Here is a 12,332-nt window from a genome sequence, read left to right as displayed (position 1 = left end):
CACAAAGTAACTCCACCAGAGTGCCTATTTCGGGTCACTTTTGCCGGTCCAAGCCCGGGTAAAGGAGCAGGGTTGGAATTGTGACATTAAAAAAAACAATAATTGCTAAAATAAATTTAATTTGTAGTTCTAAATAAACTCTAAATGCATTTAGGACGTTTTTTACTCACTTTATGTCTCTTCCACGATGTTATTTCTCTCTCCAACAACATAGGTTACAATTATATTAGCATGACAAATTATGCAAATTAGGCGATGACGTCATTTAGCGGCTTTAGCGACTTTTAGGACAACCGAGCGATTTTCCTTACTGAGGAGTTGGCAACACTGGAGTGAATGACAGGAAGTGCAAATGTTAGAATGAACATCACTGCGACATGTTTTTTACGTTTGTCTCGAGGTTTATTTGCTTTTTTGAATTAGTAAACAGAGCTACGAGGTGGTTTGCTGGCAGGAGGAGGAGGAAGGACATCTTGCTTCTGGGGTTCCAGAGGGAGTTTAAAGATTAAACATGCAGCTGTATGTAATGAGAAATGGACTTCATTGAGTAAGCAGGTTGTAGTTCTGGTCATCGATCATTTAGATCAGCGGTCCCCATGAGTCATTTTGTACCGGGCCGCGAGAGTTGAGACTCGGGTGCGAAATGTATGGTTTTCAGTTTTTTTCATCGGCTTTTAGCGGGGGGGGGGGTTCGTTAACTTGGTTTTCCTGGGTCTTTTCAGGATGATCTGATATCCTCGTGTTGGTGTTGTTCCCAGACCATCATGAAAATGTTGTTCCAGGTTCAACATTGCAAGTGACCAATCACATTGTTGTGACGTTATTCCTTTGCGCGCCAAGCCATTCGTGCATTTATGAAATTCCAATGTTGCAAGGACAATATCAATTCTGCTTACTGTTTATTAAAGGGTTACGGTTAGGGTCAGGGTCCGTTGATCGGCGGACAGAGGCGGTTTCACGCAGCTTAAGTACAGTTTTTTGTTTTATGCCGGTTTTTCCCGAAGTCGCAAAGGTATGATGTCACAACATTCTGATTGGTCACTTGCAATGTTGATCCTGGAACAACATTTAGTATGATGATCTGGGAACAACACCAACACGAGGATATCAGATCAACCGTCTTTTCACGTGTGTTATGAATAAATCTTTTTTCGGTATTGGTACTAGTTTTATTTTGTTGTATTCATCCGCGACGCCTTAAAGGCCGGTCCGTAAAAATATTGTCAGGAACAAACCGGTCCGTGGCGCAAAAAAGGACCGCTGATTTAGACCATTTTTAATCTTTGCTGTCAAAATATTTGTAAAACTTAAACTTTTTTTTTTTTTTAAGCTGTTTTTAATACATCTATGAAAAAGGGTTTCTTGGTGCTTATGCAGTGCCTTAACAAATTAAAATAATATTCATTGATGGTTGTGTTTGCGATGTATGGCTTCGTCTGTTGCTCCTCATGCCTGTTTGCAGTAATAATAATTCTCACTGTAATTTCAACCTCCCTTGCAACTGAAGAAAACACCACCAATAAGAAAAACTCTGCAAAAGTACACAAAACACAACGGAAATAAGAAAAAAAGAAAACAGAAATAGGAAAAAATTGATTTCCAAAAGAACAAGGGAAGTGTTCCTGGGGAGACAATATCCCGACGGACCAGTTGCAGAAAAAACAACTGTTTTTGGGGTGGTGTTCCTGTTTTATCAGGGTTTTTAGGCTAATAGTTTTTAGGCGTGTTAACCTAATTAGGTTAACACGCTCACCTCATCTTTTCTTTTCTCACAAAACCGATAGATCCTCCACTTCTTTTAAGTGTCTCCCAGCGCAATTCTTAGCATATTTTGGTTCCTGCAACTGGTCCGTCGGGTTATTGGCTGTGTCCCAATTAAGAGACTGCACGCTTGAAGTACGCGCACTACGCGTACCACGTACGGTGCGTACTATAAGTACGAGAAGTGCGGAAGTGAGAGGCTTGTGAAATGGGACTGTATACGCTTCGTCGCGCTGTTCAGGTTGCCTAGCAACCATGATACTAACCACTGGAAACGTGTCATACAGCTTTGTTTGACAGAAATGAAGGAGAAAATCTTTTGTTTTTATTATCATACACACACACACACACACACACACACACACACACACACACACACACACACACACACATATATATATATATATATATATATATATATATATATATATATATATATCACTGACTTTCAGCTTGTTGTGTTTGTGGATATATGACTGACTTTAATTATTACACATTGGCACATAAATAAGTGACGTCATATTCAGTACTTTTGACAGTTCACTCTTCGGCCGCTCCATCTTATTAGGGAAATTCCACATACATAAATGTAAATTTCAAAACTCAACCCCATCATTTAATTTGTTTTTGATTGAATATTACTTAAACTCTCTTAAATTAACTTCCAATAAAAAAGGTTTATCATTGATTGAAATTCAGTCAGAAATGTTTAACGAATGAGCTGTCACAACTTTCAAATACAAAGTTGTTATGAAGTCTGTCACATTCCCCCCTTTTTTCTTTTTTTATCCTTTATTTATTTATCCTTCTTATTTCATTGTACTGTATATTGTTACTCTTATTTGCCTTGTATGTCTACTGTACAAACTGAACTGGAATGACTGACTGTTCGCTTTATGATTTCAATAAAGTTTGGAAAAATAACCAAAAAACAACCTCTTCAGCCGCTCCCTTCTGCCGTATTTTGCGGCAAAATTATCCACACCCACCGCCGCGCTATGAATTGTGGGATATATGGGACCACGAAGCATGCACCGGAGCACGCTTGATATTTGGGGAAATCGACGGAGCATTTGGAGTATGCATTTGAAGCACACTTCGAATTGGGACAGCCGTCGTCGCGTGGCAGTGACGTAACCGCACTTTAAATGCGTACTTCAAGCGTGCAGTCTCTTAATTGGGACACAGCCATTGTCTCTCCAAAAACACTTCCCTTGTGCTTTTGAAAATCTGTTTTTTTCCTGTTTCTGCTGTCGTTTTTCCTATTTCCGTTGTGTTTTGTGTGCTTTTGCAGCATTTTTCTTATTGCTGTTTTTTTGTTGTTGTTTTTTTAAGTTGCAGCCCATTATCCTCTCAGGGCCACCGTAGAAAACCCGTTTGGTAATTTAAATGGTTTTTAAATTAATCACAGAACAGCGCATAGTTAGTGTTCTTGTCATGAGACAAGAGAATGATAAACCCGCGTGCAGAACGCTGTGAAAAGTGCAGGAAGTTTTATTTACAGATTGTTAGAAACAGAGAAAGTTGCTCTGTGGAAGGTGGTGTAGATCATTCTGGCGATCAGTGAGCACACACACAGGGAATTGTTGCTGGATTTGCACAGAAACACAGGTTAAAATTCAAAATAGCAACTGATGCACAGTCTTTGATGAAAGCTTACTGTTTTTTGAACTCCAGGGTGACAGGCGAATTTAACTTTGTTTACCCAATGCAGTACCTGAGATCTGACAGATGCCGGAGTCTGGCTCTGGCTGAGGCCCAGCAATAAAACGCTGGGAGGATTGATTCATCTCCTGTGGGGGAATCTGAGACTGCAAACTGGTAAGAGAGAGAACTGAATCGTGCAAAGAGTAATGACCACTTTTCTTGGTGGGAGTTCAGTGTCCACATCACGTATGTTCTGGAGATCTAACTTTGACAGGATGGTGACTAAAGTTATAGACACAAGTTGGTCAAAGGTGACTGGCAAGTCTTTTGCAACCAGCTCACATTTCGTCAGCTTTATCAGGTCATGAAGGAAAGCACCATGAGGTGCTTTTTCCTCCCACTTGGTCTTTTAGCCAGTATCACAGTAAACACACTTTTAAAATTGTTAACAAATTCAGCATATGATGCCACATCATTTGGATTAATGACCATCTGTGCCAATTTAGTCAAATCAGTGGCTTTTTACAACTCATGGGCGAACTGGTTCAGGTGAGTGCAGTGCTCTCTTAGAAGGCTCCAGTAGAGCGGATGGAGGAGATGGAGCAGAGGTGTGAGGGGCAGATGCAGATGTAAGGGTTGGGTTTGTGCACACGTGAATTGCATCATTCCACCAAATTCTCCTATGTTTTGGAGCAGGATGTCTCGATTCAAAGTAACGTGATAAAAGACATCTTCTTGTTCATTCAGCTCTTCTCCTAGGGATGTGATTGTGTCCTGAGGTGATGGCTCCATGGTGGTCAGATCGGTCTGTCATAAGACCAACAGAATGATAGACCCACACAGAACACTGTGAAAAAGATTATTCACAAATTATTAGAGACAGAGGAAGTTGCTGTGAATTATAGAGAAGATGGTAGAGATAATGCTGGGGGTATGTGGGCGCACAAACACACACCATCACCAAGAAAGCATGAGGACTTCTGCACAGAAACACAGACTGAAATCTAAAACAGAAACTAATGCAGATAAGTAAAACGCTACCAGGAGTGTGAGACGTTACCAGTGAATTAATCAGCAGATCTTGTCACAAGTTGAATGGTGGCAATGCCAGGAGCCTCCTCTCTAAACAAACAAAAACACACAGAGAATTAGTTATTATCCAAGCCCACGTTTAAGTTTGTGTGACTCATGTGATGTATTTCTCTGATGTATAGACAGTAGAACAGCACAGAGAGATGCCAGCATAGAGAGAGAGAAAAACACAAAAAAACCTTTTGCGTCATGCGAGAACATCAAGCTCTTGGTTATAATCTTATTAAATGATCTCAGATGAAAGATGGCACCAAATTAGTGGTTAAGAAGGGAGGTGATATTTCTAAAGTGAAAATATGCATATCATCATTTTCATTTGCATATGAAAAAAATGCAAAATGTGAAGTATATGTAGTTCAGTTACAATATGTGATGTGTCTACAACTGACTGATTGTGTAACTGTGGCACAAATACATTTCTCTCTAGTAAAATTACAGAACAAACACCATCTCCTATAACACACAAATACTGTATTCATTGCTTGTATTCATCAGAAATATTAATGTCATAAAAACTAACTTAATTTTTCCATTAAACGTGTAATTTTCAGTGCAGACAGACACGAACAGACTACCGGGCGACAAGACGAACATTATAAAATGATCCAAAAATGAGCAAGAAGTAATTAAATCAAATGAATTACATTTCTGAGCGAAGAAAAATATTAAAAAATACGTTTTTAAATAGTTTTTAAATGCAGGTAGAAATGAATGAACTGGGTTCATGTGTTACGCCCCTAGTCTAGGCGGGTAGGGACGCACATAAGGTTGGAGGAGAGAGAGACAAATCCCCGCCCTGGTTCCCAAGCCAAACATCCAAACCAGTTGTGAGTAAAAAAAGTGATTTTATTTAAGGACAAGAAGCATAGCTCCAGGGTGAGCCCAGGCCAAAATAATAAACAAAACCAACTAAGTCCCACCAGAAAAGACTAACTAAACCCTAAGAAAGAAAAAAGAACAAACAAATGACAGAGCTATCCCTCGCTCCCTGACCAAGAAAACAGGAGAAAACGATTCCAAAAGAAAAGGCAGCTCACCCCTTCCGCTTCAGCCCACGAGTGCCTAAGCTCTCAGCACTAGGAGCGGCTTTTACAATTCACACTCCCACAAATACACAAGATAAACACAGGCTGGGAAAACCAGGGTCAGGACTGCGACGGCTGTCAGGCTACTCGCTCGTTCCACACTCTCTCTCTCTCTCTCTCCCTGGAGCTGTCAGAGCGGCTTTTTGAATGTGGTCACCTGTTCCATGGTCCAATCAGCTGCTCACTACTCTTCATTAGGGGAGGGACCTGTAAAGAGTCTTAAACACAGTAAAGAGACACAGAACAAACAGCCCACACAGTGTTCTTATGGCCACAGCCGTAACAGCTTTACTGATTTACTTGTGCTGTAATATTATTATTATTATTATTAGTAGTAGTAGTAGTAGTATTGTTATTATAACATAACTTCAGAGAAACGTGTTTTCACATGAATAGAGCAAAAAAATGTTTCCCATCAATGTGCATCATATGTAGTGGCTTAATTACTAGCAAAACCTCATGATTGATGTTACTCCAGTAAAAAAAAATTATTTGTTTCATATTCTTAAACAAGCAAGTTACTGTGATTATGTTGTTAATAGCTTTTCAAATAATTTAACAGAGGTCTGCAACAATTTGTAGTGTGTGCAGTTCACTCAGTCAAAATTAATTAAATACAAAATGGGAGAAGTTTTTATTTTGCCTTTTTTCGGGCTTTTTAATTTTTTTTGTCTATTAAAATCTTAAATAACTTAAATTTCAAAATTGATTTCCTGAAACAAACTTAAATACTGAATACTCTTTGTGACTGAATGAACAAGTGGGTTGTAGCGATGAAGGACGAGGAAGAGCGCTCCCTTTTCTGAGCTCTCGCGTTCATAGATGTTGATTAATGCAGCGCTTCTCGCAACAGAAAGCAGAAAACCGTCTCCCGTTCCAGCTGTTTACAATCTCCTGCTGAATACATATAAGGCGACAACATAAGCCCTTTCCCCTTTTTTTTGCGATGAAGCGCTTCAGCGGGTGTGTATTTGTCATTCCAAGCAAAATCCACTGCAGATGGTGGTGAGGACTGAGTTCTGCTGAAAGTTAGTTTGGTAGATTTTTTTTCTCTGTTTGTTGATTCCATATCGATGGCAGGGGTCTTTTATTATGCCTCCATCCTCCTTAGTGCCTCTCAGCGTTTGACTGTGTGAGGAAAAAAAGTGTTTTATTGGGAGGTTGTTTAAGAATTTCTCCCAGTTTTGTGCCAAATGCTGAAAGTGATTTCATGACTTGATATGTTGAACTAATGGGGAAAACTGAAAATGTATAAATAACAGCAAAAACAATGGAATTACCAGTAATTTGTGGTGAGCGTTAACAGCCAGCAGCATAACATAACCTGCACTACTTCTTACTTTCTAAATGATCTACAGTGCTTTCACTGAGTATTGTGCCATGAGCTGCACGTGACTGTTGTTCCAGCTCACGTTACTTCTGCGAAGGTGAAATAACAGGTCCGTCTTGGGAATTTGATGATAAATGAACACGTACCGTCTGAACTATATCAAATTGTGTTTTCTGAGAAATCAGCGAGAAAACAAAGATGTTACCGAGTGCACCCCCAGGCTCTTCAGTGAGACCGAGAGAAAAGCATGAGAATAAGAACAGCTGCTGTTCAACCCTGTCATCTCATGAGGAACATCCAGAGAAAAGTTGCGCTGTGCCAACTCATTTCAGCTTTATTGAGTATTCCCGTCCCTCAGCGTCATACAGAGAACACTCAGCACAGCACATAAAATATCTTCACTTCCAAAATTTTTCCTCAAAGTCTGAAACTCCAATGGCTCCTCATGAGTATAGATGCACAGCACACAGACATACACAAAACAGATTTCACCACCTCTGAAATTCACTTCCAGGAATATTTAGTGGCTATTATTCAGCAAGAAACCATCTTTGTGTCACAGACTGTTGTCTCGTAATCGTAATAAGCTCTTTGATCTTGACATCATTGAACTATCAATCAACATTTAAACATCTTGATGGGACCACAGCAGCTGTGATGCCAGTGATGCCCTCCAAACACCAGAGTTGAGGCCAGAAAAGTACAACCTATGCCACTGGATTCTGTACCAAGACACAGTCTCATCACACAAAAGGAAAAACAAAGCACAGCCACCGAAAAGACAAAACTAAAGGCAAAAACTGGTTATTTGGACCTGAAAAGAGATAAATAAGCACAATGTCTCTCTAGTTTGAGCCAGAATTTAAAAAAAAAACGTAATCAAGGAGAGACTCACTGTGAACAAAGTGAAAAGGGCAGACATGAAAAGATCGATCTCACCCTGTCACCCTCGCTGCTGTCCCGCAGCCTCAGTGACTCCAGACCCATCACTCTTACACCTGTGGGAACAAAATGCTTTAAAGGCTGGTGCTTCAACAGATCAAAGACTAACCCCCATCAGTCTGGCGATAAAGCAAGCAGATCCACCAGTGATGCCATCTCCACTGCCCTCCATATTGCTCTTAGTCACCTGGAATGCCTTAGATTTGCTGTAAGACTGCTCTTTGGCAACTATACCTCGCAAAAAGAATCTGAGACCGCCTCATCCTGGCCACCACTCGTTCAGCCATACCGCCCTCAAGAAGGAAGTGCAGAAGCATCAAAAGTAGCCCATATGGAAAAGATATATCTTATAAAGTTTGTATCTGTCTTGTGTGAAACTTGTATGAAAAGCATATAAGAGTGAAAACAGATATAAGATCCCTTGAAAAATTATATAATGAAACTTGTATGTTTTGGATACTTACTAAAAAAATGTATGAAAGTAATGAGAAAGTGGCCACTTTCATGAGTAATCACATATAAGTTTTTACTATTTCTTTTCCATATGGGAGAACAAGTTGATTAAGAAATAGCTTCTCCACATGGGCGGTAAGGACACTAAATACACACTCCTAACACTGATAACACACAGTGTTACTTTATGCTGGAGTCAGCCCAAGGATCTTTTGCACATCTTCAGCTCATTCAAAATGCTGCTGCCCGCCTCTTGACTGATACCCGCAGGCACAAACATATAACACCTATCCTGTCCTCTCTTCAATGGTTTCCTGTTCATGACAGAATCTATTTCAAAGTCCTAACGCTGGTTTATAAATGCCTAAATGGTCTTGGTCCTGCATACCTTTCCAAGCCTTATATTCCTTCGCAGGCCCTTAGATCAGCCGACCAGCTGCTTTTGGTTGTCCCGAAATCTAGGCTAAAACATAGAGGAGAACGAGCGTTTTCAATTATGGCTCCCAAACTTTGGAATACGCTGCCTTTCAATATTAGATAGGCATCTTTGTTTCCTGTTTTTAAGTCACTTTTGAAAACACACCTTTTTTCTATAGACTGGTGTGAGTTGATATGTTTATTATGTGTTTATGTGAGTGTCATTGTTTTTGTCTTACCCCTTTGTTTCTGTACAGCACTTTGGGCAAACTTTCTGTTTTTAAATGTGCTATATAAATGAATTGGATTTGGATTTGGACAGTATAACTCTCAGATCCAATAATTTGGTTGTGTGTGATTTAAGCAACATGCCTGTTTACTTGTGTTTGTTACTTTTTGATGTCTGCTTTCATGACTTTTCTGTTACATGTCTGTATTTCATTGTGTTTTTTTCAGTATTAATGCACCTTCAGATGTAGCATCTTATCTTATTTTATTTTGTCTTATAACCTGGTCAGCAGGTGAGGCTAAAGCAGTAATGCACCTCCTCTGTGAATTTAGCTGTGGGGAGCATTTATCAGATTCAGTTCTGTAATACATTTTATATACGTTTTTATATATTTTATAAATTTTATATATTTAACACGAGAGGCATTTGAACAGGTATCGAGGTATCGAGTTAAAACTAAGTGGGGGAAAGCTGCATGATGGGGTGGGGTTAATTTGCAGCCGTAAACAAGGCAAAGGTGGCAAGAGGTGGATGAATGTGTTCTTTTCTGGGGAGGCTCTTAACCTACATTCCAATAAAGCCAACCCACTGAGAGAGAGAGAGATCCACTGAGCTCCTGGAAGTCCACAGTGTTATCGGGATGTATTTAAGCACCATCTCAGTTTAACTTTGCACGGTACATGCTTAACTCGATAGTAATCCTACATTTTGAGGGTTTTTTTTTCTGAATTCCACATGTCGGACATGCTCTGAGACACTGGTCGGACTCGGACTTCACTCCTGTAGGCCTATTTTATTTGGCGACCTGCAGGTTATTTTATTTGGTCTGAGCATCGCCGCCGGAGCGCAGCGGGAGCAGGACAGCCTCACAGCCTCAGGATGAATGTACCTGCCGTCATGTTGCTCATCCACTTGACCCACATTCATTTGAAAGGTAAAGACACTTTAATGCATTCAATAGGTTATTTCAATTATTCTTCGTACTTTAAACAGATTCAATTTTTTTTTTTTTTGTTGTTCATGTGCCAGCATGTTTGATGGACACGAATATCGAGAAACACGAAGGGGCAAAAAATCTGCGCAGCATTATTTACACTGTTAACTGCAGGATTGAAACCATGCGCTCCCCTTTCAAAGAGTCTCGTCTGTCCTGCAGTGATCTGAGACGGACTGAGGTGTTATTCCTGCCGCAGAGGGTGGAAAAGTCTCAAACACACTGCGAGTGCTCATTTCAGCGTGAGCAGAATGATCTGAGAGAAACAAAACGAACACAGACCCTAAAATTCAGGATGCGATACGGACGCTCTGATAGGCTTGAATTTGCATTGCCGAGAATTTGTGTAAGCGCTAAATTGCTCAACGGGACGAAACTGTATCAACCATTGTGACGAATTAAAGTATGAATGATATTATTTTACGTTTTTCTGATTTTTTTTCATCCACTGCAACATGAATGAACATTTCTTCCACAACTTGCCACCCTGAGACTCATCTCATCTCCCACAGCATTAGAAAAGTTTGACTGTGTGATGTTGTCTATAAGCGCCTAATTAACTCTTAAGAAAATCACCACTTCCTAATATGAAGATCAATAAATTATATGTGTTTAATACTGTAGGCTTTGTTTTTTTTTAAAACAAAAGGGGGACATTAATAATGAGCAGTGCTAACATCATGACGGAGTCAGGCGGCAAACAAGAGACCACACAACATTCACACTTCAGGAAATTATCAGCTGCATCACTTACAAGAGTTTATTTAATACATGTTTACAGAACGGACCCCATTTTTTACATTTTAATTCAGTGTCCAGGACGCTCTTGAGTTTACTGATTTAATCTATGAGTCATGGATCAACAAGCAGCTGACAGCACAGGTTGCGCCAGTCCTTCCCTCTTTCTGGTCAGGCATATTTTCTGTGTTCAGCTCACCTGCACTACAGATGTTTCCAGTTGTGCAGCCAGGGAGGTTCAACTGCAGAAAATACAGTGAAGCAAGAGCAATAATTCAGCCAGTAGTGAAACCCATTACTGTTTTTACAATTCAGTGTTTTGGGCTAATTTAGGTTTTGAAGTTACAGTGATGTGAATCAGAGGCTCCTCAGCTTATCTCAAAATCATGCTTATTTTTAAAATTTGGAGAACAAAATCTGCAAATTGAAGAAGTTTTGATTTTATTAATATATTTAATATATTTACAGATATGCATAAAATCATCATTTGAGTATGTATTGGCGTTGATCACCTGATATTTGACCCGTTGGTGACTGAATAGAAACACTCGAGGTGAACAGGCAGCACAGAGGCAGACATGATGTCACTTTGTGTTCTTTCTCCACTGCTCTCTTTATGTGTGAATGTTCCCTCTGCCTCAGACAAAGGTGTGAAATTAAGTCTATCTTTATGGTTATTGGAAGACTCTCGAGACACCGGTATACTGTTTTCTTCCATGACTGCCTGAGTTCTCTCAAATGTGGTCATATTTCAAGTAAAGCAGGCTGTATCTCTCTTTCTATGTTCATCATACACAAAAACAGAACAGAGTGTTGATCCTTTGATGGAAGTGGCCTGTAATTCATCCAACAAACAACTCAGTCACCAACAATTTGAACATGAATTAAAACATGATGCATGCAGTGCGGGATTATACTAAACTCCACAAATTTTGCACGAGTAAGTTCTGGCTTTAAAATCAAAGAGTGAGATCACAAACTTAAAAGAATCGTGCTGTGAAAATAACATTTCCATCATCCTGATTTCATCTTTTTTTATATTTCTTGCACTTAGGTTTTTCAGATTATCAAACAAATTTTAATATTGGACAAAAACATGCAGTGCAAATACGAAATGCAGTGTTCAAATGCTGATTTTATTTATTAAGGGGAAAAAGTCGACCTGACCGTGTGTGAAAAAGTCATTACAAGGCATTACGTAAAAAGAATATGATACCAACAATCAAACATGGTGGTGGTATACCACTATAGTGTGACGGTCTGGGGTTGCTTTGCTGCTGGAAGACTTGTTGTAATTGATGGAACCACGAATTCGTCTCTCCAGCAGAAAACCCTGAACAAGAGTGTCCAGAAGCTCGAGAGCACTTGGGTTTTACAGCTGTTTCACGGAGTTGTTCTGACCCTTGAGCCATATTTTGTGCCCATGAGAGGGTTTTCTTTCACAGTCATAGACATAACAGCAGCAACAGTTTATACCAGGGGTGTCAAATGTACAGCCCGTGGGCAGAATGTGGTGTCCAATACAATTATATCCACCCCACTAGATAATTTTATGTGTCAGTTATTATTGGCCCGTTAGTAAGTGGGAGACTAACTTTAAACCCTGCTGAAAATCCTTGCAGGCAGGGATGGGACTGGCACACC

At 39.8% G+C, this 12,332-nt stretch overlaps 1 protein-coding gene across 1 annotated transcript in view; it reads left to right on the top strand.

The window, feature by feature from the left end:
• The first annotated feature begins 9,597 nt into the window (after positions 1 to 9,597).
• Positions 9,598 to 12,332, top strand: part of rxfp2a (relaxin family peptide receptor 2a) — a 36,350-nt gene continuing 33,615 nt past the window's right edge. The window contains 1 exon segment of the mRNA XM_085470440.1: positions 9,598 to 9,890. Within this exon segment, the coding sequence (XP_085326566.1) occupies positions 9,836 to 9,890 (55 nt within the window). The 5' untranslated portion in view covers positions 9,598 to 9,835.

Source organism: Copadichromis virginalis, linkage group LG10 (genome assembly GCF_057382275.1).
Source record: "Copadichromis virginalis isolate Kocher_CV1m ecotype Utaka linkage group LG10, C_Virginalis_male_GT1.1, whole genome shotgun sequence".
NCBI classification, from domain to species: Eukaryota; Metazoa; Chordata; class Actinopteri; order Cichliformes; family Cichlidae; genus Copadichromis; species Copadichromis virginalis.
This window is presented reverse-complemented; position numbering and strand designations above follow the sequence as displayed.